Below are 27,092 nucleotides of genomic sequence, written 5' to 3' on the forward strand. Positions count from 1 at the left end.
ATTCTAGGAGAGAGACACTGTAAACTCTAGGTTTTGCAAATAAGGTTTATGATTTTACTTTTTAAAGTTTCAAGTTTTAAGGGGAAGTGAAGGGTTTCTCTGCATTAGTGTCTGAGTGAGCGTGATTTTTTTTAATGCTTCCAGCTCAAAACAGCCATGATAATTCCAATGATTAGTTTTGTTTGGGTATTATATAAATTACCGACACAAATTTAGTTTATATGCTTGGATTGCTAAAAATAATTCAGGTTCCTAATATGACCCCATAGGGTTGGTCTGTTGTCCTTTTAACTGTTGTATAGTTTTTGTCATTAGGAATACCATCACCTAGGTTTTTATCCTGTGACCTAAACTAGGGAAATCTTAATTAGGATAACTCTCTGCCATGCCACTTAGAGGAAAATATCTTGCAATTAAGATTTCAAAGGTAACTCAACATTTTCTACAACATTTCATTGATGGTTTTGGGCTCTATATTTGTATGTGTAGTTTTTTGTTGTATGTCTGGTTTTTATATTTTGATCACATGAAGACATATTAGGGAAAACAAGTGAAATTTTAAATGTTTTCACTTATAGCAAGACAACTCTAGCTGTGTTCAAAGTAAAATCAAATTTTAAGTGAATAGGGGAAGACCGATTCAAAGCCCACCCCCCAAATTAAAAAAGCTGCTAGTGTTCCTACTGAAGTTCTGTTTCTGTTGGAGGGATAACTGAATTTGTAGCACATTATTAATACAAACTGGCATTTATGAAGAGAAATTGTACTCCTTGGTCTACATACATGACTTCAGGTGGGGAACGATGCCTTTGGGATTTAGTATTAGGCTTTGTAATCCAATACTTCTGACTTTTAAACACAGAGTAGTCCTTTTCTACTATAAACCTCAATTCCAGTCATTAGCGTACTATACTGGAAATTTAGACAGGACTCATTGAAAGCCATCATCTTGTGATTGTGTTTAGTGATGCAAGTGTCACTCACATGTAACATATAACCCTGAGAGATTTGTGTAGACAATCAGTTGCCTTATTTACAGAGATGTGATCGTGACAATATAGGTGAAGTTGATTTTCCATATCACAAAGTGACTTTTTTAAGCTGCCTTGTAATGATATTTAAAAATGTTCCTTTTCTTTGGTCGTTACTCTTTGTTAGCTACATATCAAAGCTGTGAAATCAGGTATATACTCTAGTCAAATATGGAGTTTTTTTTCTTCTCTAAGGCAGTTTGATTTTAGATAATCTACTGAAAGACAGCCATGATGGAAGGCAGTGTGATATGAGTACAAATATTGTAGCAAATAGGTTTCTATCTATTCAAACGATAACAGGGATATCCATAGTAGATCAAACTGGTGATCCAGTGAGCCTAGTTTTCTGTCCCAACAGTAGCCAATAACCTATTTAGAAGAAAGTTCAAGAAAATCTGTAGCAGGTATTTGTGGGTTAACCTGTCCCAACAGGAAGTTTCCTGTTATCTGTTGGTAATTAGGTTGGAGTATGCCCTGAAGTGAGAGGGCTTATGTATCTTCCAAAATTCATTTGTTTTAATAGTTGCCATTGTGACCCAAGATAATCTTGTTAACCATCTAAATGTCTGTTCCTTTTCAAATCCATGTATAAGTACCATGAGCTAATTGTGTATTTTGTGGGGAAAATATTACTTCATACCTGTTTTGGATTTGCCACCTTTTACTTTCCTCAGCTATTCCCTTATTCTTGTAATTGTGAAAGGAAATTTACATTCTACTTTGTCTGTACTATTCATTATTTTGTATACTCTTTTATGTTCTCTTATTCATCTCTTCTAAGGTAAACAATCCCAGTCTTTTCAATCTCATTTCATATGAGAGTTAGTCATTCTCTTGGTCATTGTTGTTTCCCGTCACTAAACTTCTAATTTTGTTTTATCATTTCTGTGATATACTTTCCAGTGGTATCATCACAACTGAACATATATTCCTTATGAGGATGTATCATTGATTTATATAAGGGCAGAATTTCTGTAGTATTCTCAGTCCCGCTGTGTATCCACCCTGACATTTTGCTTCCTGCTCTTTGAGCAGAGGTCTCCATTGAACTGCTCACAGTGATGGGCAGGTCTAATTTCTGAGTTGATGCGATTGATTTAGAACTCAGTAAGGTTTCTGAGTATATCAGAAATTCCCTTCAGTGTGCATTGCTTTGAATTTATCAGCAATGAATTTCATCTGCCATCATATTGCTCAGTCTCCTGGCTTGGTTTGTCTCTTGGCTGTCAGTCTTCTCTGGTCTTGACTTAAATAACTTTCAGAGTAACAGCCGTGTTAGTCTGTATTCGCAAAAAGAAAAGGAGTACTTGTGGCACCTTAGAGACTAACCAATTTATTTGAGCATAAGCTTTTGTGAGCTACAGCTTACTTCATCGGATGCATACTGTGGCAAGTGTAAAGATCTTTTCATATACACACAAAGCATGAAAAAATACCTCCTCCCACCCCACTCTCCTGCTGCTAATAGCTTATCTAAAGTGATCACTCTCCTTACAATGTGTATGATAATCAAGGTGGGCCATTTCCAGCACAAATCCTGGATTTGTGATGGAAATGGCCCACCTTGATTATCATACACATTGTAAGGAGAGTGATCACTTTAGATAAGCTATTACCAGCAGGAGAGTGGGGTGAGAGGAGGTATTGTTTCATGGTCTCTGTGTATATAAAAAGATCTTTACACTTTCCACAGTATGCATCCGATGAAGTGAGCTGTAGCTCACGAAAGCTTATGCTCAAATAAATTGGTTAGTCTCTAAGGTGCCACAAGTACTCCTTTTCTTTTTAAATAACTTTGTCATCTGTAAACTTTGCCACCTCACTGCTCATCTCTTTTTCCAGATTATGAATAAATATATTTGACACCGGTTCTTGCATGGAACCTTGTGGCACCCCACACTTAGTAAAAATTAACTGTCCATCCTGCATTTTGTGTCTTTTAGCCAGTTTTTGATAAACGACAGTACTGCTTAGTTTCTTCAGTTGCCTCTTATGAGGGACTTAGACAAATGCCTCATGAAAATGTAAATAAATTGTCTGTTCTCCTTTATCCATTGTTTTATTAACACATTCAAAACATTCTAATTAGGGAGGTATGAGTTTCCTTTGCAGAAGCCATTCTGGTTGAACCCTATCATCTCATGGTCTCGTAGTTGTTCTGAAATATTTTAATACTTCCATACTGGGTAAATGGAATAAAGTTACTGGTCTGTTTTTCTCTGAGTCACTCTTAGTGCCTTTTTTAATGTAAGTACACATTTGCTATTGTCCAGTCCTTGGATATGGCATAGAATATGCCTGTGTGTTGTGGATAAGGCATCAAGAAAGGGGGAGGTTTAAAGATGGAGTGAGGTAAAGTAGGACCAATGAAGTTGGTCGCTAAGGGTACATCTACACTGCGATTTTAAAAAAAAACAAAAAACCTTTTATACCAAGTCTCAGAGCTAACATCAACTGACTTAGGTTTGCGGGGCTCGAGCTGCAGGGCTGTACAATTCCAGTGTAAATGTTTGGGGTCTCCAAGCCCGAATGTCTACCATGAAATTTTATAGCCCCGCAAGCCTGAGTCAGCTGACCTGGGCCAGTCGCGGCCATGCCACAGGCGTTTTATTGCAGTGTAGACGTACAGTAAGGGTGGATGGGGTAAGGGAGAGGTTGAAAGTGAAAAGTAAAAAGGCAGGTGTAATGGAGACTGTATTTTTTGTGTGGTGAACTGAATTAATTATTCTAAAAATTGCTTACCAAGTTCATGACCAAATACCTCTTGAAATTGTTAATACTTAAAATTTGGAGCTGGAACTCCTAACAGAGTATGTAAGTGAGTGGACGTATAGTTTGTTGATTCCATGTGCATCTACATGATAGGCGTTTAAGATACGGTGTGTTTGTGTGTCTAATGTCTTTTTGGTTTTTTGTTTGTTTTGTTTTGTTTGCTTTTCTATTTCAGTGGGTGGGATGAAATATTGGTAACCTCAGATAATGCTGTAGGTTAACAATAAGAGTTATCTTTTTGTGACAGTTTAAGATCAGTTAGGTAGAGACTTAATCATATCTATTCCTCGATCAAAGATGTTACAACAGACCAAACGGCAAAGCTCTAACCTAATACCTTTTAATGAACTTTCTAAGGTAGGAACCTATCTTCAGTGAGTAAATAGTCAGGACTTCGATAAAAAGCCTTTACATTCACCTTTATCAGTACCAGAATTCAAACATACTTTCTTGCATTGGTTATTAACACAGTGATATTAACACAGTACAGGTGAGCAGTCTTGAGACACTTGATATACAGTTGCAGAGGGGGAAAAAACATACTTTGGAAGAGTTTTGACAAAGTCAAGGAAGACATTACAACACTTTTTTAATTTACACATGAATATATTTTAAAACTAAAGTGGATATATTCTGTTTTGTTTGCTTATTTTATCCTACATGGATTTATTTTATTGTCAAAAATTTATACATACTTTTCAGGGAATGTGCCGTGTCTGGGGAATGTGTCATAGGTAGATAGTCTCAACTTCTGTGTATATTTTGTTTTTTATTGGAGTATTTACCAGATTCTGACATCTGGAGTGAGTTATCTATATTAAATATTGGGACTAGTGCTAGCACCTAATGCCAAAGCATTTGGATGGTGGAAGAGAATACTCAACAAAATAATTTTAGGGGGAAAGATAAACAAAAGGCAAATATGTTCAACCAGAAACAGGGCCTTTCCAGCTACAGAAAAGATTTACTATTTCCGGAAGCGCTAGTTGAGTTGTCAGGGTGGCCTGCACAAAGGTGAGAAAATGCAAAGCAAAGCACCTTGCTTTGAAAATGTTGCTTTTTTTTTTTTTTCCTTTTGTGTGTGGGAGTTTGTCTACTTAGACTTCTAAAATGAACTACACCTCATTTTTTACATTTCAAACAGTTGGATCTTTTGATTTTCCAAATTATTGATGTCTAAACTAATTAACTAAATATGACATTAATTAATGAGAGGCTTTGCTGTAGAGTTAACAGCACAAGTTTGTTTAACGCTATAATAATAATATAATAACGCTGTGCTATAATAAATGTTCGTGCAAAACAATGGCTGTCTACACTATGAGCTATTGGTGTGATTCCTCTGCTCGTGTACAGGTACTTGTGCTAGCTCTCGTCCAGCTAGTGCAAGTATAAATACGGCAGTGTTGCCACGGTAGCCTGGGTAGCAGCAGCAGAGGCAGAGCTGAGCCATGCCGAGTATAAAGCTGCCTAACCCTGTGGGTATGTACTCCACGCAGCTCCGTGGCCTTTGCTGCCACTACGCTTGCTACTGGGGCAACACGTCTTCTAATTATATTCACGCCGGCTCGACAAGCGCTAGTGGGAGTGCGTACGCAAGCAGGGGAATCACATTCCTGACTCTTACTGTACATTTAGCCTAAGTAGTAACTGAAAACTGACACAATAGTTTTGAACTCAACTGAAAACTTTGAAAAGTGCTTGGGGAAGTAAGTTAGTCAAAGGCAAAATAATTAAGAGAAGGCACCCGTTTCTCAGTAGTTCATTATTACAAATGATGGGGAAATATATATCTGGAACTAAGTATTTGACAGTGTTTTTAAATTCTAAAGAAATTTAAAAAACTCTGTACTGAAAAATCTTTTAATTAGGTTGCACCAAAGGAATAAGGCATTTTAAATTAATTAGCTAAACATTATTTCTGAATCAGAGGAACCGGGCAGGGACTGTCTTTTTGTTCTGTGTTTGTACAGTGTCTATTACAGTAGAGTCCTGGTCTATGACTAGGGCCTCTAGGTACTATGGTAATACAAGTAATAGGCAATGCTAGTCAGAACTGCTTGGCTGCTTATATGATTCCAGCCAACATGTTTTCCTTTTGGTTCTGTAGATTTCCTTAATGAATTCTGGAATTCAGTGAAGAAGTAGGAAAATTTTGGTAGGCAAGACACAAGGAAATCCAGTATCCTAGAGATTAGAGAATGCAGACCTTTTAAAACATCAGTGTTGCCTGCAGTGCTGTGGCAGTATTTTGTGTACTACTATTTCTGATGAAGGCATGTCTCCTGAAGGAGACACAAATGAAGGCTACACTCTTCTGGTAATAGTACAGTCTTGTAATAGTATTACTAATAGTAACAGTAATCATCTTTCAAATTTCATGCTTATGAGAATGGAACATGAGCAAAATGAAGTTCAGGGCAATGTATAGGATTGATCTACAGCCATAGAGACCTCCAGTTCCTCAGATTTGTTTGTTAAAATATGTAAGAACTAAATACATAGGTTACTATGTTGTTACTCTTTTGCTCTTTTTGTAGGGCTCTGGAGGACTGTGTGACTGTAATTTTAAGGTATTTTTATGTTGAAAACTGGGTAGGTGTGGCAATGTACACTTAATCTTTTGCAGCAAAATAAAAAATACAAAAAAAATTTAATGACTTACAAATGTGGCTAATTGTTAGACAGTGACTTAAACAACATTTGTGTTGAATGAATGTAGATTAACGAATTTGCTGTAGATTGTTTGAAAAGTGCTAATTGAACAAAACCATGTTCTTGAGGATGAAATTATGTATATATCAAGTTTCTTTTTTTCTTTCAATAGTAAGTTGCAAAGTAATAGTGAAGTGGTTCACAGTATTATATATAAAAGTCTTCCATTGTTTTGTTATGAACATCTCTGCAGGTAAATTCAGTCATTAGAAATTTAGAATATCCAAATTCAGAAGTGTGTTCCAAAACTGAAATTGTGTAGTTTCATTCTTTCCCCAAAAATCTCATTTTCCCCACACAAGGATTTTTCATCGCTTCCCTGAGCTTTTCAAATAAAAGTTTATCTTTATTGAGATAGATTACTAATCTGCTGTTGATTTTGCTCAAGCCTAAAATTTGTTCTTTGACATTTTTATAGGAGCATAATGTTGTCTGTCTTCAGTTTCATTGATCAAATCACAAAAAATCAACCTAATTGACTTAAATGCCCAGTTTTCTAGTGTGGGGGAAAGAAAGTTTGTATTTAGGTTGCTCTTTCAATAATTCAGCTCAAAACTAAGTATTCTGCTAGTGCTGGTTGAATACATTGAGTGTTCACTGGGGGTGGAAATGAATTAAAATAACCAAAATCATATTCTTCATGAAGAAGTGTTCTTTTATAACTTTGTTAAGCATTTGCTTCAGAAAGATTAACTATGTACTAATATGCTGACTTCCGAGGTTTAATAGTTTGTAGTTTAATATGTTCAGTAATGACATCTTGAGAGGACTGAGTTTTAGCAATGGAAATTGCCAAGAAATCAACACTGCTCCTAGGGTTACCAGATAGCAACTGGGGGGAGGGGTACAGGGTAATAAACACCTATATAAGAAAAAGTCCCAAAAAACAGGACTGTCCCTTTAAAAACTGGACATCTGGTCACCCTAACTGCTGCTTAAATTCAGAATCCTAAATTTGCTACAAAAAACTTCCTGTTGGGGAATTTATAAAACTGCAAGTTTATCCAGTCTATCAACAGAAAGATAATGATCACATTTGCACATGCAATTTTGAGCATGTACAGGTTTTTTTCATGTTTTCATAAACAAGTTTATGAATGACCAGAAACCCTGATATGTGAAAGAAAAGAGCATTTGTATACCTTGTTAGATAAACAGCTGTTTATACAAATGCAATGTTTGTGCAGCGTCACTTACTGTGTATGGGGAAATGCAAATGCACATGCACAGCATTCCAGGAGCAACTAATTCCTTGGGATCCAACAGAGAACAACAAAAGTAAGGAAATTTGCATCTTCATCTTCCTCCAAAATTTTAGACTTCATAATGATTCTAAATCACTTCATTGCTGTGCCCTCTCATATTTTACAAACAATCCAATTGTAGTTTTACTTGTTCTTGTCCCCCTTCTTGTTCTAAGTTTTCCCTAGTTTTGAAAGTTCCTTTGAAGGCTATTCCTTAGAGGTGTGAGGTCAGTGTCTCTGATGGGAATAGGATAGACAGTAGTGATAGCTACTCGTGTGCACTCTCATGAGCTTTTCCATACCTTTGTCTACCCTCAAGTGTACTCAGTAACTTTGTGTGCAACAAATCATTTATTTTCCAAATTAATATATATACACCAATTATTAATTTCATTTATGCTTGTGTGTGGTTGCAGATAGAAAATTACTCATTGTTTTCGTGGTAGTTGATGTGTACTGTAATTATAGTTTTTAAAATATTTGTCCTTAACACAATAATGCAAAACAAATTTTAACATGAAGCATTAAAGAACTGGTTGCAGTCTTTAAGTAGACTCATTTACCAAATCTGAGATTATAGACTGAGTAGCAAATTTTAAAACTTTAGAAACTATTTTTAAAAATCCAGTCAAATCATATCGGGGAATATATAATTGTATTTAAGACATATAATTCACTATCTAATAGATTGCTAATTGTCATTAATATTTTTTTCTTCAGGTTCGATCTGTGGATGAGATGAATCATGAGTTTCAAGCTCTTGCACTAGAATCTCGGGGAATGGGAGAGGTAAATATTTGTAGGTGATTAGAAAATCCTGTTGGAGGATTGGAAATTCTAATAAAATTTTGCTTGTTTCAATTCTTAGCTTGGTTAGTGAAGTTTTTTTGATCTGAGACAAACCAATTTTTCAGGCATCCAAAGACAACTTAGACACCACCTTAAATTTTGTAAATATTAACTCCAGTATCTAAGAACTATGATAAATGGAGCTATCACGTTAACATATTGGGCTTATCAGCTGTTAAGCTTGGGGAAGAAGAGCTGGCAATGTAAAGATTGTGGAAAATTCTCTGCTGTTGCTGCTTTCTAAGAAGTTATTTCCACTGACCTAAGCCCTCGGGTGTTGGGGCTTTTGCAGGATTCCTGGACCCAATGAAAAATAACAATTATAAACTGGCTGAAATTAGGGCAATTTATTATACCGTTAGTGGCATGGCTTCTTCAATGGACAGCCTTAGTGCTGATGGACTGGCGCATGTGCCATGTAAGGAGGAACAAAAGTTTCCTTCCAGAATGAGCAGTGCAATTTTAAAGAATTTGAAATACTCTGCTGGTTAAAAATAGCCCTTTCCTTCGCTCAAACTATAGTAACACCCACAGAGTGAGAGACTTTAAAAAGACTATTATAAAGTCTCTTAGGAAATTTAGAGAAATGCATACTGAAAGCTAGACTTCTCTACTTGCTAAGGATCTGACAGTTCTGCAGCTAGCAGAGTCCATGTACATCACGTTAATGAAGGACTACCTTGTCTCTTTGCTGACATAGTGGAGGTGAAATCTGAAAAAAGATGTTGATATACAGGGTAGCTTTAGGAGGTTATAGGAATCAGGTGTAAAGATCAAATCAAAAGTGATTGGCTCATTTAGACAATCCAGTGATAAATATGAGTTATTCGAATGGTATACAGGCCACTTGATAAAATATTCCTTATTTTTTGTCCACTGTATCAAACATATCATTAGGCTTGCTATTCTCAATCTCAATAAAGATTTATCCCATCTTAAAAAGATTGAATTTATTTTGAATCTTGTTTTCAAGTTTTTCTAGTTAAGTCTCCAAAAGTGACTGCAGCTTCAAATTCTGATGATATAGAGGCAACTGTGAGATATTTTGCAAGTATGCACCATGTATACTGTGATGTTTGTTATGCCAGATCACTTGAAGGCAATGCAAAGAAGTATGGTTTGGCTGTTTCCCATTTGGAATATATTGAGAAAACTGAGTCAAGGCAGATGTTACCTGGGCCAGGAGGCATTCTTAAGGAGATCAAGATAAACAAAATTGTGGATGCATTCTATTTTGTAATGACTTAATAACCAGTGCTATATGTAAACTGAAGCAGTCATGTTTCCTACATAGAATCATAGAATAACAGAGTTGGAAGGGACCTCTGGAGGCCATCTAGTCCAACGTCCTGCCCAGAGCAGGACCAATCCCAACTAAATCATCCCAGTGAGGGCTTTGTCAAGCCTGACCTTAAAAACCCCTAAGGAAGGGGATTCCACCACCTCCCTAGGTAACGCATTCCAGTGTTTCACCACCCTCCTAGTGAAAAAGTTTTTCCTAATATCCAACCTAAATCTCCCCCACTGCAACTTGAGACCATTACTCCTTGTCCTGTCATCTGCTATCACTGAGAATAGTCTAGATCCAATCTGCAGACACAAACTACATCAACTGCAATACTGATTTCAGTGTTCTGATTATATGGCTAAAAAAGTACAATATGGTTGTATACGAACTGACACATGCTAGATTACTTTACACAAGTATTGAGTGAGAAGAAAAAGAAGATAGCTCTTTGTAAACAATTGCTTTTAAAATTAAACTGAAATATCAAATCCACAACGAATGATAGTGCATCATACATGTAAAACAAACTTTTTAATTACTTACCTATCTGTCTTTCAAAATATTAGAGAAATGCCTTTTGACAATCAAAACAAACAATATTTCAACTTAATATGTTAGAGATAATTTTTGGGCTCTGATCTTTCCAGGAAAAGCATTATTCCTTGATGAGAAATTTGAAGTTTTAGCTGGTGAGCATTTTGTTTTTCCAAGGCTGATCTATAGTCTCTAAGCACCTTACAAACGCTAATGAAATAATCCTCTCAACCACATGAGGTAGGGTACATTCCAGGTACTTTATCCTAACTTATATGAAATGTTCCAAAGGGGCTTCTACCATTTCTTCAGGAGACTATTCCACATTTCTTGCTTTCAGGAAGTTTGCTGTGTTTTTCCTAGATTTCCCTTTTCTTAATTCTTTTACCCAAGTTACACATCATAGTACACCCTAGTTTTGTGGTGTGTTTTTGTTGGTTATTCCCTGAACTCCAATTTGTTTTCTTGGCACCAGACTGAACACAGTATTCCAGATGTGGTCTCATCAGAGCTATATCAAGAGCACATTCTCTTTTATTATGTGATTCTTCTGAATGTGGGAACTAAAAAATGGTGTCAGTTTTTTATGCCAGTTGTCACTGAACACCTTGGTATAATTTGTTTACTGTTTAACCAATGAACACATCGGGAAAAGTCAAGACATTAAGGGCTTGTCTACACTTGAAACACTACAGCTGCAGCATTGCTGTAGCACTTCAGTGTAAATGCAACCTATACTGCTGGGAAGGGTTCTTGCATTGGCACAGGTAATCCACCTCCCTGAGAGGCAGTAGCTAGTTGGACAGAAGAATTCTTCCGTCAGCCTAGCGCCGTGTACACTGCAGGTTAGGTTGGCTTAACTACACTGCTCCGATGTTGATTTTTCACACTCCTGAGCAACATAGGTGGGTCAACCAAACTTTTTAGTGTAGACCAGGCCTAACTCTTTTGCACTTTTTGTAAAGTGTAGTGTTGTAATGCTCCTAGAACATGTGAATAGGTATACTTTTTAAAAAAATGTCCAGATAGTTTTTTCTTCCCAGTGAAGACATTGTTCCTGTTATGTTCTCTTGTTCTCACATATGCATTTTTCTGAATTGAATTTCATTTCCTGATCATATTCCTAATCCCCGTAGGTCAATTTATTTTTCTGTCTCTGCAGGGATTCAGCACTTCCCACTTCTACACTTAGCTCCAGAGCGATTGATCCAGCGGGTGGGGGGGGGGGGTAGATTTAATTGGTGGGCTGTTAATTCTATCACTTGGAGTCTTTTAATGACATTTAAATGTCTTTCTGAAATATATGCTTGTGTTCAACCACAAGTTATTTGGTTAGAGGCAGGAATCACTAAGTGAAAGGTCTATTTTGCCTTTGCTTCTCTGTTATGCTGCAGAATGAATGACATGTCTGTCATAGACGTGCATACTGCTCTTTCAGGTACCACATAAGAAGTAACAGATGGCAGTTTGTTTGAGCTGTTCATGCCCTTAGCTAATCAGTAGCTAAATAACCACATTTTAATTGAGATGAACAACATGATGTATGCTTAGCTATCAGCAATTAGGAAGAACCAGGTCAGTCCCCCGTCCTTAGGGAAGATTAAACCCTCATAACTTGGGCAGGGAAAAATCTTACCTATGTACTTCCTTTCACTGTAGGCAAACTCAGTAGTGTTGTTAAATTGTCACAACATAAATGCACCAAAATGTAGCGTCTACCTGTTGGCATTGTCCCAGACAAATTATATCTTAAATACAATTATATATTCCCTGATATGATTTGACTGGATTTTTAAAAATAGTTTCTAAAGTTCAGTTTCTAAAACTCGTTGGCATTGTCCCAGACAAATTTAGGCAACCAAAGGTAGATCTGTTTGCATCCTAAAATCAGTTGTAAAACACCTTGTCACAGGGAGCAGCAGCCATGGACCTGCTATCCTAACCATTCCTGAAATACCTCTTTAATGCCTTTCCTGCATCCTCTCTTGTGGGTAGGACTCTGCAAAAGATAAAGGTTAGTCCTCTTTTGGTTCTTGAGCAAAGTAAGCTGTCATGGGGTAAGAGGGAAGGTCCTCTCATGGATTAGTAACTGGTTAAAAGATAGGAAACAAAGGGTAGGAATAAATGGTCAGTTTTCAGAATGTAGAGAGGTAAATAATGGTGTCTCCCAGGCATAACTAATGGTCCCAGTACTGCTCAACATATTCATAAACAATCTGGAAAAAGGGATAAACAGTGAGGTGGCAAAGTTGTGTCATCTGCAAATTACTCAAGATAGTTAAGTCCAAAGCTGACTGCAAAGAGTTACAAAGGGATCTCACAAAACTGGGTGACTGGGCAACAAAATGGAAGATGAAATTCAATGTTGATAAATACAAAGTAATGCACATTGAAAAACATAATCCCAACTATACATAAAAACCGATGAGGTCTAAATTAGCTGTTACCACTCAAGAAAGAGATCTTGGAGTCATTGTGAATAGTTCTCTGAAAACATCCACTCAATGTATTACTAACAGAATGTTGGATATCATTAGGAAAGGGATAGATAACAAGACAGAAAATATCATATTGCCTCTATATAAATCCATGGTATGCCCACATCTTGAATACTGCCTACAGATCTGGTTGCCTCATCTCAAAAAAGATATATTGGAATTGGGAAAGGTACAGAAAAGGGTAACACAAATGATTAGGGGGTATGGAAGAGCTATGAGCCTATGAGGAGAGATTAATAAAACTAGGACTTTTCATCTTGAAAAACAGACTACAGGGTATATGATAGAGGTCTACAAAATCATGACTGGTGTGGAGAAAATAAATAAGGAAGTGCTCTTTACTCCTTCTCATAACACAAGAATTAGGGGTCACCAAATGAAATTAATAGGCAGCAGATTTAAAATAACAAAAGGAAGTACTTCTTCACACAATGCCCAGTCAACCTGTGAAATCTTGGCCTTCACAACATCCTCCGGCAAAGATTAGACAGGGTTCAAAAAAGAACTAGATAAGTTCATGGAGAATAGGTCCATCAGTAGCTATTAGCCAGGATGGGCAAGGATACAAAATCATGTTCTGAAGTGTCCCTAGCTTCTGTTTGCCAGAAGCTGGGAGTGGGTGACATGGTGTGGATCACTTGATGATTACCTGTTCTGTTCATTCCCTCTGAAGAACCTGGCATTGGCCATTGTCGGAAGACAGGATACTGGACTAGATGGGCCATTGGTCTGACCCAGTATGGCTGTTCTTATGTTCTGGCTGCTCTTCTCGATGAGACACTCTACCAATAAACAATACTCCTGTGTTTTGCGGAAATCCTACACACTGTTTCAGGGATAAATAAATGTTGTTCCAATCTTTCCTCACTTGGACTTTCTGCCATACTTGTCTGACCTTCAGCTGGATAATGAAAGTTATATAGAAATAACCTCATTTAAGAGGACACAAAATAAACATGCTAGAAGTGCATGACAATTTGATGACCTGACCAGATTCTGATTTAATCTGCTCCATTCTTCCCATCAGTTTTTTGCTTTTGGTAGCTGTAATCTCAGCCAGAGAAATCTCTGAACTGAATGATCGTATTCGCACTTTCTATTGGAAGAGCCACTTTTTCTATAAACAACACACACACTTTTTTTATAGTTTTCATAAAATGGCTTTATTTCATTTCTGCCCTATCCTGGGATATCCAGAAGGAAAACAGTGGTGCCTTTACAGACATAGATACAGAGTTTAAAGCTAGATGGGACCATTAGTAGGCCTTTAAATTTCACTTAGTTACCCAGTATTGAGGTATCCTGCATGGTCCTCGATGTACTTCTCCATCCTCTGAGATCTAAATAGTTCAGAACTTTACAAACTTATAGAAGACATAGTGTTTTGACCCACATGAAAATCTATGATGTGGACACCTGGTGATTACTTTTTAAAATATACAAATAGAGAAACAGACACTTAAGCATCTTCCATTGCAGCCTTTGACAGGAAGACGCTGCATACCAAAATACTATCCTGAACAATAGACCCTCCTGAACACAGCTAAAAGTATGTGCTCTGTTTTTCTAGTTATTTTCCTCCCTTCATTTATGACTTTTTTAAATCCCACTGTAAGAACCAGGGATTTCAATATAAAGAATGGGGAAATGGCTTTTAAATTTAATTTAACTATTCTCCAACTAATCTACCCACCAACTTTGTTCCTGGCTAGTAGGTTTCTGAGACATTTGAAGCCTCATTAATCCTTTAGTTACTAGAGGGGAGAAGCAACTGTCTTGACTTCAGCTTTCTGACTGCTAAAGAAGTAGGCTCTCAACTACTCTTGATGTCTCATGAGCACTTCTTGTTGCCTTCCTCCTGAATAGCTCCAGGGCATATCTCTGCTTCTGTTCATAGCCATTTAAATAGCTGCCTGGTTAAAATGCTGTGAATCCTGTCCATTTCTAACAGGCCCATATGTAGGGCCTTACCAAATTCATGACCACGAAATCTGGTCTTTTCTGTACTTTTACCCTATACTATAAAAATACCCTATACTACAGGATAAAAGTATACAAAAGTACAGTGTTTCTCAAACCCGCAAAAAGGGGTCAAAAGGCTAGTGTAGCAGGGGGTCATGGTGTTGCCACCCTTACTTCTGTGCTGCTGCTTTCAGAGCTAGACGTCTGGTCAGCAGCTGCTGCTGTCCAGCCCCCAGTTCTGAAGGCAGCGCAGAACTAAAGGTGGCAATACTGTGATCTCCTCTAGGTACTATCTGCAGACTAGGTGAAATAGTGTTGCATCAGATTATATTTGTCATATTTTTTTCCACTTCCAGAAGGCCTAGAAACGTGTTTTAAATGGATGGTTAAATTCTGCAGAATTAGGTTGCTAATCTCCTTTCAAAAGTTTTCTTACTTTCCACTAACAAATTGATTTTTTTAAAATAAATGCTGGGTTACAGTTTTTCAGTGTGCACAAAAATTACAATCCAATGAAAACTGTATTAATGTGTTTGCGAGGATTTAGATGTACACCACAGTGGCAGAGTTGGTAAACCTAGTTATATTGCCACTGATGTTTATGGTTATAAAACTAGATATAAAAAGATTGGTGACTTAGGAATGTTTTTGATGAAGTTAAACGCAGTGCCTGCTTTCTGTAATCACACTAAAACTGGTTTTGTTCCAAGACAGAACAGAATATGAGATTCTAAATCTGAAATGGCTTCAGTTTTTCTACCTTAGAAGTAGTTACTTGAGGAAACCCTATTGCTGAGGGGAATGACTGAGATTTGGAACCTTTAATCTGTAGGTCACTGGATCAAACATGGCAGGGTTTGTAGTAAGCTAGAGGTAGCTGAACTGCCATCATGCGGGTAGTTACTATCTGAAGTTTGTGGACTTGGTCCATTTCCAAGTTGACACAACCACGTCATGAAAACTACCTCTGGATTTTGTATTCTTGTTAGTTGTTTAGGCTGAAAGGCCAAGATTTTGAATCATGATGGAAAATGGAGTGGCCTCTCACAGTTAGAGATGCAACCTACTAGGTGATGGTTGAAGAACATCAGGGCATTAGCAGGGGAAAGCTTGCATAGTTACTGTTCATTCTCTGTGTGTTCTGTGTAACTAGTACCTGCGTCTTAGGTTGTCAGTTGGGCTCCTTTCATGAGAAATTAATTAGACACTATTTTTCACTCTTTAACTGTTCAAATGTAATTTGTTTTCTTCTGTACAGTTAACATCTATAGAATCTCTAAATATCTAGATTTTTTTTGTTTCATTGATGGAGTATATCCCCCTTAGTTGTGCTGTTAATATTTTTGGCTATTTATAAGAACTATTGGTTAATTTTTGGCTATTTTAAATGAAGTAACTTCCCCTCTTAAATAGCTGTTACCTGCCAAAAAGTTTTGGGAACCTGATGATTCAGCAAAAGATGGACAAAAAGGGATATTCCTTGGTGATGAGTGGAGAGAGACTGCATGGGGAACTCCTCGTAAGTGATTGTAATATGTATTTAAAGATGATTCCTGTTAATTTATCTGAAAGTAATAGTTTTATAAAACCCTAGATATGCCTTACATTTTAAATTGATTTCCCTCATGTTAATTCTGAGAAATCTATACTGAACAAATGACAATGGTATGCTAGTAAAACTCAAAACTGGGATACAAGATTTTTTTTAAAAATAAATATATTCAGTTATAACTGTTAAAAATAAAACTGGCTTTGTATTTAATTGCCATATTCTGGTCTTGCTTAATATGTTCCCCATTATGAAATGCTAACAACTTTGCAAGTTATACTGTAAAGTACAGATTAGTAATTTTTTATTTATTTTTTTTTAAACAGACCATTCTATGTCTCAGCCTATTATGGTACAGAGAAAGCCTGGACAGGGTTTTCATGGAAACAGTGAAGTAAATGCTGTATTGTCTCCTCGATCAGAAAGTGGTGGCCTTGGAGTGAGCATGGTAGAATATGTGTTAAGTTCCTCTCCAGCAGATAAATTGGATTCCCGGTTTAGGAAAGGAGCTTTTGTAAGTAATCTAATGCTTTAAGCTTGCATAGTTACTTACAGCAGTGCTATGAATTCTTGTACATGGTTATGTTTTTCTATTACATTTTTCCATTTCTCTTCTATCATTCCCTTCAGCTGAGAAATGTGTAGTTCTTACCCACCACTTTTCCTTAGTTGGAAAATCCTAACATGAAGGGGTTAGGGAGAAACATTTGGGGAGTTCTTGGCCTTGAATAAGTTTCTCAGGAAAATTATTGCATTTATTTACCAATCACCTTCAAATCCAGGCAGAAAAATAGGTACTATGCAAATCACTGGTGAGCTGTAAAAGCTCTTAATAACTATATTTAAAGCAAAATACAAAATGGCCTTTGGGCTAGAGCTTCATATTATTTGTGTTCTTAAAAACACTTCTTTAATTTTTTTTAATAGTATATTGTGATCTAATTTGTGGTGTTACTGCTTTACCAGCACCGCTATAGTTAAGGTTGAGTTAACTTTTCCATTATAAATTCTGACAACGCCCTTTTATGTTTTAGCAATTAGTAATTGCATGTGGTTGAAACTTCATAAACAAGTTACATACCAAATGCAATTTCATTTAGAACAAAATGTTTGTATTTTTTACATGCACTATAGTGTAGAATTAGGTCATCTTACGGTGCTCCTTTTGTGTTCTGTTAAATATTCAGAATCAAACAGATTCTTTTTCCTCAGGGCACTAGAGATGCTGAAACAGATGGACCTGAGAAAGGAGATCAGAAAGGAAAGGCTTCTCCATTTGAGGAGGACAAAAACAGAGATCTTAAACAAGGAGATGATGAGGATGTTACTAAAATAAATGTCAGAGGTTTGCCAAATGGAATGGATGCCGATTGCAAAGATTTTAAGTAAGCTTTTAACTGTTTCTCAAGAAGACAAGCATATCTCTTTAGGGATACTTGGAGTTCTTGTTTGTGTGTCAAATTCAAACATTTATTCAGCTGTAGATTGATTCTTTTATCTCTCATCCTCCCCCTCCTGCTGTGCCACATGTTACTTACAATTTCATTAGCCCATGTGTCATTTTTCATGAGAGAGAAAAGTTCATCTTAACTAAATAAACCTACTAGTTCTTCTAAAGAAATTACTACCTGCAAAAGGCAGTGTGTAACACATGTTAAAGGGGGCTTTAAGATTTTATTCTATTAATAAATCATGAACTAAATTACTTCCTGTGACTTTTTTTCTTCCTAAACTTCATAACTTTCACATCTGGCTCATGTGTTAAGGAGTTAGTCCTGCACAATTTTAATGTAACCTCTAATTTTGCTATGAAGCAGTGCATCCTCCCACTGCATAACCTGTTGGAACCCCAATTCCGTTTCCCCACACAATTCATCCTCTATTTGACCAGCATGATATGATTCAGCTCCCTTCTCAGCCAGTCAGTACCATTCTGAATGCTGACGAGAGTGACATTTATTCAGGTTTTTTTGTTTTAAAAGGAGAAGGTCCAAACTTGGAATTTGAACCTTGATCCCACTCATAACAGCCCAATCAGCTGTCACAAGCAGCCACCCTATTTTATCTAATCTTTAATTAAACATTTGGTACCTTACAAATACCAGATTAATCACCTTGGTATCTAAATACCTATCTAATGTATCCTTGATAATTGACATGATCATTGACAAACCAGAAAACTGCTGTTCAGACTGCTGCTTATAAGCCCATCCTAATATGGATGGGAGAATGGGAGGTACAAAACTTGAGTTAAAGATTATCATCTTTAACTCTTAATATTCTTTCTTTTCTTGGTCTAAAATTGAACCTATATATTTAAATGTTTGTTTGATTTTTACTTTTATTTTTTAAATTTAGGAAGGTAAGGAAATGCATATTTGACCCATTTCTAGTCTTTTGGATAAATACATGATTGCCCATATTAAAAACAAAGAAAATAACTAACAAACATGTTAATTATGCCAAAAGTGAAATCCTCAACATATTGTGTATCTGAAAAGCTACAGTCACTCCTTTGGAATGCATGCTACCATATCAAAAATAAAACATATTTCATTCATTTTACTAAATTGTCTACTGCATATGCAGAGTAGATTAATTTTAATCTGTTCTGTTATTTTTATTTAAATATCAAAAGCAATGACAATATTAAAAAAATAAATGCTTTCCAAATTATTTTTTTTAGAAATGACTTTTTTTTTTTTGCATAAGTGCAGAAAAGCATCCAAACCCAGTAAACCTCTCAAGAAATAATAGAGAAGGCTATCTAATTAAGTGGGCAATTAGAAGCAGAGTTACGAATCCCTGCAAATAGAAGTTTATAATTGAACTATTGACACAACTTTAACTATAGCAACACAACAGCACCACTATAAGGAGCAAACCTATCCTAACTAAATATATTTTTTTTTAAATATTTGTCCTATTCTTCCTGTATCTCTTGACATTTATATTAAAACAGTATTTTGAATTAACTTGTAGTATGGGTTTTCTTCCTATATAATTCTTATTTATAAGTGAAATGGATATTGAAATAACTAATGCATGAAACTTTAGTTTCTTTGGTTCCTAGCTTGTGTCACAGGCAAAGAAGAAGCAGTGCTAAATGGTTTTTAATGCATAATTTAGGTTTGGAGCCAGGGTGGGTTACTAGGTGACAAAAGTTCCCTGCCATAGTGTTCCTCTTTGTCACCATCAAAGCACTAGAGTGGCTGTATGTGCTCTGGATTGAATCAGTTTGTTAAAAGTGACAGGTTTTATGGTGTTTTCTTTCCCGCAACAAAAGACTGACTTCTGATTTTTGATACTGGACAGTTCAGAGTTATGTCTGCAGATTTGCTGGAGGCACCCATGCCTTCATTTCAGTGAGAGAGATTTAAACCTTTGAGTGCTGCAGAGATGAGAGAAGTAGGACTGACGTAACACTTCCCATTTGGGAAGTGGAGTGTGATACCTACCAACCTTTAACAGCACACTAGGGTGCTTTTACTGTATAGTAACATGGTCCATATGGCCAGGTTGTACACTACATGCCAAAGTGCTATAGATTTACACCCCAGCTTGCCAGGCACTGACTTGCCATCTAGCTAAGCCCTTACAGGTGATTGGCAATTCATTTCATTTCATTCATAAGAGTCTGGAAGTATTTTTCAGTGGGGTTTATAATGGAAGTAAACTGGTAAAGCTTAAAGGTGTGCTTTTTCCTAGCTCACCATTCTATGCCTGTTAAACTGCTTATGGTGAATCTTCTTTCTCTCAGTTATATTTGTAAACTTTTTCATGTTTAAAGATTCTCCTTCAACAGATTGTAATATGCTTTGTCCAGTATTGATTTATTTGTCAAGGCTGTAAGAGGCTCTCTTTTAATTTCTTCTGTGCAGTCGTACTCCTGGAAGCCGACAAGCCTCCCCAACGGAAGTAGCTGAGCGCCTGGGTCCTAACCCTAACTCCACAGAAGGATTAGGTCCACTTCCCAATCCTACCGCCCACAAACCTCTGGTAGAAGACTTTTCAAACTCAGAAACTCAGAATCTGGATGCCATGGAACAAGTTGGTCTTGATTCGTTACAGTTTGACTATCCTGGCAATCAGGTACAAATGGACTCCTCAGGAGCTACTGTAGGACTTTTTGACTACAGTTCTCAGCAGCAGGTTAGTGCTGTTCTTACAGAACTGATGGGAATGTGTTTAAAATATTCTGTGATTTGAAGATGTTGCAATTTGTTCTTTCTAATTAACTATTTAAGCATAAAATTTTGATGTATTTCACCTTATTAAACTCCTATACTTGAGAGAGAGTAGGATGGAAACAAATAAATGTACTTACATTTCCATGTAATATACATTGTGCATTGTGTACATAGAATTTAAAGTAAATTCTAAACTTTAAGCATAACTCGCATCTTTAAATTGAAAACTTAAATGTTTGCTATTTCATAGCTTTTCCAGAGAACTAATGCGCTAACTGTCCAGCAGTTAACAGCAGCCCAGCAGCAACAGTACGCATTGGCTGCAGCTCAGCAGCCACACATAGGTGAGATTTTTATAATGTATAAATACTTTAGATGTCAGCGACAAAAAGCTGACAAATGTATTGTTTTGCTACACTACTTTCAGTTTACTAAACATCAAATCTAATTCAAGTTTGCTGATTTATGGTGTTCTAACTAGTTAATAAATAGTAGTATTAGTAATAGTATGCATATATGCACTGGAAAGAGAAATATTAGTGATCATTTTGAAGAGCTGCTGTGTCAGATTGTTCCTACTCTATATAACAGTTTCTAAAATTGCGTTTTCTGTTTTGTTTCCTCCACCTAAATATTTGCCACTACACTTGTGTTCAAATGACTGAAAATTAGTTTTGCTTATGTAGAACTGTATATTGAAAATATGGATGACTAAAAATGGGAAGTACGCTTATTTTAATGCCACAAAGTAAGTGTAAGTGAAGCAACTCATTCATTTGTAAAATGGGATAATACTTAATGTACCTCCCAGAGGTGTTGAGGTTAAATTAATATTTGTAATAGCCCATTGAGATCCTCCAGTAAAAGGCACTATAGAGTGCAAAATAGCTTTTATTGTGTTGATTAACTTCATTCCTTCATAAATAGCTGCTTATCCTAGAGGTGCCCTGGCAATTGTCTAGTTAAAGTAGTGTTGAATTTTGTATTTAAAGTAGGGCTAAAATCCTTGTAAGACTTCAGTGTTTGAATTTAGTCTACACATTTCTTATGAATCCTGAGGTTTTTTGGACTCTTATCTGAGTTGCTGCAAAGACCAAACTTTAAACACTTCAGTAAAGTCTGAAGGAAAAGATAGGTTTGTTTTTTAAATTTTTACAGCTTAGCAGAAGTTATTCACTGAGTCCTGTTTTGTGAGGAGCTCTGTGCTAAACATCCCCTGATTCAATGAAACAGCAGTGCCTTAGAGAGCCCTTGGTGCATTGATATCTTAGCAAGAAGACATTCTTCTCCCTTGATGCTACTGCCTGAGTGCTCTCAGGAGTTAAGGTAGCAGCAACAACTACAGAAAAGCCGAGTTGTCTTTGTGGAGGCGTCAAGACACAAAAGGGCTCCTCAGGGGTTACTGCTTCAGTGAGCTGAGACAGCCCAACATGGGAGCCCCTCAAGCTGAGATACTTTGGTGAAGGGGTAGTGGATTCCAACTCCTGTACTCCCCTCACTTTCATCCTCCTTCACCACCTTGCATGTTCATTTTCATCATCTGAGTCAGATGCCACCAGCAGAAAGCTGATTTTCTCTTTTGGTGGTTTGGGTTCTGAAGTTTCCACATCCGAGTGTTGCTCTTTTAAGACTTCTAAAAGCATGCTTCACACCTTGGTCCTCTCAGATCTTGGACAGCACTTCAGATTCTTAAACCTTGGGTTGAGCGCTGTAGTTATTTTTAGAAATTTCACATTGGTACCTTCTTTGCGTTTTGTCAAATCTGCTATGAAAGTGTTCTTAAGATAAACGTGCTGGGTCATCATCCGAGACTGCTATAACATGAAATATATGCAGAATGCGGGTAAAACAGAGCAGGAGACATACAATTCTCCCCCCAAGGAGTACAGTCGCAAATTTAATTGACACATTTTTTTAACAAGCATCATCCGCATGGAAGTACGTCCTCTGGAATGGTGGCGGAAGTGTGAAGGGGCATATGAATGTTTAGCAAATCTGGCATTTAAATACCTTGCAATGCTGGCTACAACAGTGCCATGCAAACGCCTGTTCTCACTTTCAGGTGACACTGTAAATAAGAAGCAGGCAGCAGTATCTCCTGTCAGTGTCGACAAACTTGTTTGTCTTAGCAGTTGGCAGAATAAGAAGTAAGACTGAGTGGACTTGTAGGCTCTAAAGTTTTACACTGTTTTGTTTTTGACTGCAGTTATGTAACCAAAAAAAAAAAAATCTGCATTTGTAAGTTACACTTTCTCGATTGCACTTCAGTACTTGTATGAGGTGAATTGAAAAATACTATTTCTTTTGTTTATCATTTTTACAGTACATATATTTGTAATCAAAAATAATATAAAGTGAGCACTGTGTACTTTGTAGTCTGTGTTGTAATTTTAAATCAATATTGAAAATGTAGGAAAACATCCAAAAGTATTAAATAAATTTCAGTTGGTATTCTACTGTTATAAGTGTGATTAATTTTTTTAATCACAATTAATTTTTTTAGTTAATCATGTGAGTTAACGGTAATTAATTGGCAGCCCTAAATCCGAATATATTTTTTGAGATTGGACAACCAGAACTGTGTGGTGTATTCAAGGTGTGGGCATACAATAGATTTATATAGAAAATACCTTAATGCCGCTGTCTTATTATCTATCCTTTTTCCTAATGATTCCTAATATTCTGTTAGTTTTTTGACTACCGTTGCAAAATGAGCGAATGGTTTCAGAGAACTGTACGTCGTGACTCCAAGATCTCTTTCTTGAGTGGTAGCAGCTAATGTAGAGCCCATCATTTTGTATGTATAGCTGGGATTATGTCTTCCAATGTGCATTACTGTGCATTTATCTACATTGAATTTCATGTGCTATTTTCTTGCCCACTCACCCACTTTTGTGAGATCTTTGCAACTTTCTGCAGTCAGCTTTGGACTTAACTATCTTGAGTAATATTGAATTGTCTGCACACTTTGCCATCTCACTTTTCACCCCTTTTTCAAGATCATTTATGAATATGTTGAACAGTACTGGTCCTAATATGGATCCTTGGGGTCCCCGCTATTTACCTCTCTCCACTGTGAAAACTAACCATTTATCCCTACACTTTGTTTCCTATCTTTTAACCAGTTACTGATCCATGAGAGGACCTTATCCCATGACTGCTTTCTGTGTTTAAGAGCCTTTAGTGAGGGACATGGCCAAAAGCTTTCTGAAAGTGAAAGTACATTATATCCACTGAGTCAACATTCTCCATATGTACGTTGACCCCTTGAGAGAATTCTAATAGATTGGTGAGGCATGATTTCCCTTTACAAAAAGCCTTCCTCAACAAAATGTGTTCATCTGTGTGTCTGATAATTCTGTTCTTTACTATAGTTTCAGCCAATTTGCCTGGTACTAAAGTTAGGCTTACCATCCTGTAATTGCCAGGATTGCCTCTGGAGTCATTTTAAAAAATCAGCATCACATTAGCTATCCTCCAGTCATCTGATGCAGAGGTTATTTTAAATGATAGGTTACATACCACAGTTAGTAGTTCTGCAATTTCATGTCCGAGTTCCTTCGGAACTGTTGGGTGACTATCATCTGGTCCCGGTGACTTATTACTGAGAAATTAATCAGTTTGTTCCAAAATCTCTTTTGTTAACACCTCAGTCTGGGAGATAAGGTGAGTGAGGTAAAATCTCTTATTGGGCCAAGTTCTGTTGGTGAGAGAGACAAGCTTTCTAGCCACACAGTGCGCTTTTTCAGGTCTGCTTTCAAAAGAAAAGCCGGGGAGCTTAAATTCGTTGATCAAAAATCATGTCTAGCAGAGTAATAAATTTAAGCTCCCAGCCTTGTCTTTTGAAAGCAGACCAGAAGAAGAGCTCTGTGTCGCTCAAAAGCTTTTCTCACCAGCAGAGGTTGGCCCAATAAAAGATACTACCTCACCCACCTTTGTGTCTCTAAAGTTCTGGGACTGACACAGGCACATGTATATTGTATACCTCAATCGGGGACATTTCCTCAGATTTATCACCTAAAAAGAATAGCTCACATGTGGGAATCTCCCTCTCATCCTCAGCAGTGAAGACCGATGCAAAGAATTCATTTAGCTTTTCTGCAATGGTCTGGTCTTCTTTGAGTGCTCCTTTAGCATCTCCATCATCAGTGGCCCCACTAATTGTTTGGCAGGCTTCCAGCCTCTGATGTACTTACAAAAAAAAATTTTGCTGTAAGTTTTTGTGTCTTGCTAGTTGCTCTTCAAAATCTTTTTCGGCCTGCCTAATTATACTTTTGACTTGCTAGAGTTTATCCTCCTTTCTATTTTCCTCAGTAAGATTTGACAGTTTTTAAAGGGATGTCTTTTTGTCTTCAACCACTTCTTTTACTGTGTTGTTTAGCAGTGGTAGCTTTTTTGGGGTCGGGGGGGGGTGGTCCTCTTACTGTTTTTTGTGTTTTTATTTGGGGTATACATTTAGGTTGAGCTTCAATAGTGTTTTTAAAAAATCTCTGCATTTCAACACTCCTCCACCCCCCTTGAGCACCTGTGGCACCCCTGTGCTCCCTCCCCACCCAACATTTAGTCAGGGGTATATAGTACAAGTCATGGACAGGTCACGGGCCGTGAATTTTTGTTTACTCCCCATGACCTGACCATGACTTTTATTAAATATACTAGTGACTAAAACCTTAATTATCATTGTTCCACCAAGTTTCTCTGATGCTTATTATATCAATAGCCTCATTTAATAGCAGGCACTCAAGTTCATCTTAGTTCATCTTAATTTTTAGGTTTCAGAGTAACAGCCGTGTTAGTCTGTATTCGCAAAAAGAAAAAGAGTACTTGTGGCACCTTAGAGACTAACCAGTTTATTTGAGCATAAGCTTTCGTGAGCTACAGCTCTTGTATTTGCATATAAGCACTTATAAAATTTCTCTATTTATTTGTTTGCCCTCATGTGGCATAACTGAATGGGGTTAGGGCAGAGATTTTGTGGTTAGAAAAAATGAAAGTAATGATTTCTCTGCTACTTTGTCTTCACTTCAAAACATCAAGAAGAGTACATGCAGTACTTGTTTTAATACAGGTATAACTTGTGATCACACTGCTTAAATGTGCAATAATGTCTGTTGGATCCATTTGCTAAAATTAAATCTTTGTTTGTTACTATAGCAGGGGTATTCTCAGCAGGCTTGGCTCCAGCTGCTTTTGTGCCAAACCCGTACATTATCAGTGCCGCTCCTCCAGGTACTGACCCGTACACTGCAGCAGGGTTAGCTGCAGCAGCAACACTAGCAGGTAACAACAATTTTTCTCAATTTTATTATAACTTACTGATTAGAATTTGAAAATAGTAAAATGCATTTATAAATTTTTTTATTGAGAAAATAAATCAATATTTGTAGTTTTGAAGATTTTTTTCTATGAATAATTAAGAGGGCACAATCCACTTAATAAACTGCATTTTCTTTCTGAGTATTTTGTACTCTTAATTGTTGCAAATAATATCAAAGATTGCTCTGTCTAGAATATTTTTTATTAATATTGTATCTGAAAATTATAGAAAAAGATTAAGTATTGTTGTTCCTTTTTTTAAAATGGAAAAACTGAGATCCATGAGCTGTTAAGTGTATTTCCAAGGTGACTCAACAGGTCATTGATAGAACTGAGATTAGAAAATCATGCCTTTTGAATCTCTGTCTAGTACTCTATCCAGTAGACAGTGTATTCCCTGTTTGCATGAGTCTTTCACACAGCAACAGGATGTGGAAAAAATACCTTTAAATAGGAAGGTCTGATGTAAAACCACAAATATTGCAGAGTGCTTAAGGCAAATGGAGTATTTGGAACTGCTTCTGACATTTTGGAAAGAGGTTTAGATTTTAAGTTTGTTGTCTCCCAGTAATGAAGGTGGAAAGGAATATTAAAATATGCACACAATTCATGAGAACTGTGGCATTTGATGAGCAAGGTGATTAGAAATGATGGTTAAGAGCCTTTCACTGCTAGGTTTTTTTATATCACAAGTAGACTGGAAATGTTGGGCTTCAAAAACGAAGACAGTATCTCAGCCCAGTTTGAAGGATGTGATCTATCATGTGTGAGTGTCAAAGGAAAATCGCAGGGTTGTATTTGCAAACAAGAAAAGGGATAAAGAATGAGGAAGTGTAGAATCAGGAGTGTTGAAGAAAAAAGGCCAAGAAAGTTGCTATGGGAAGCTCTTTGGTTTAGGCAGGATAGGCTGGGTTTATCCTGTGGAATGTGAAGTGATTTGTTAATGTGGGATAAAACTGACTTTGAGCATACTTTTACATGTAAGCTTTGACTACTGAATGTTATGCAAGTGTTTCTAACTTTACAAGGGTCTACCAGAAGGGTGTTTATTGTTACAGTGTGAACCCTCTTATGTGTCCCACTCCCAGAAGTTGTTTGACCACATGCATGTATCTGTTTGGATTATAGGGTGATCATTTAC

At 36.8% G+C, this 27,092-nt stretch overlaps 1 protein-coding gene across 15 annotated transcripts in view; it reads left to right on the plus strand.

The window, feature by feature from the left end:
- PUM2 (pumilio RNA binding family member 2) overlaps positions 1-27,092 on the plus strand; it is a 108,304-nt gene that overhangs the window by 31,028 nt on the left and 50,184 nt on the right. For 12 of the 15 annotated variants that reach the window (XM_073335923.2, XM_073335924.2, XM_073335925.2 and 9 more), the window contains 7 exons: positions 8,486-8,554; positions 16,310-16,415; positions 16,772-16,959; positions 17,658-17,830; positions 20,327-20,597; positions 20,886-20,979; positions 25,790-25,915. In XM_073335923.2, the coding sequence (XP_073192024.1) occupies positions 8,486-8,554; positions 16,310-16,415; positions 16,772-16,959; positions 17,658-17,830; positions 20,327-20,597; positions 20,886-20,979; positions 25,790-25,915 (1,027 nt within the window). Of the gene's footprint in view, positions 1-7,357; positions 7,800-8,485; positions 8,555-16,309; positions 16,416-16,771; positions 16,960-17,657; positions 17,831-20,326; positions 20,598-20,885; positions 20,980-25,789; positions 25,916-27,092 lie in introns of those variants that run through there. The other 3 variants (XM_073335928.2, XM_073335922.2, XM_073335932.2) reach the window with 3 other exon arrangements.

The sequence above is a fragment of the Lepidochelys kempii genome, chromosome 3 (assembly GCF_965140285.1).
Source record: "Lepidochelys kempii isolate rLepKem1 chromosome 3, rLepKem1.hap1, whole genome shotgun sequence".
Lineage (NCBI taxonomy): Eukaryota > Metazoa > Chordata > Testudines > Cheloniidae > Lepidochelys > Lepidochelys kempii.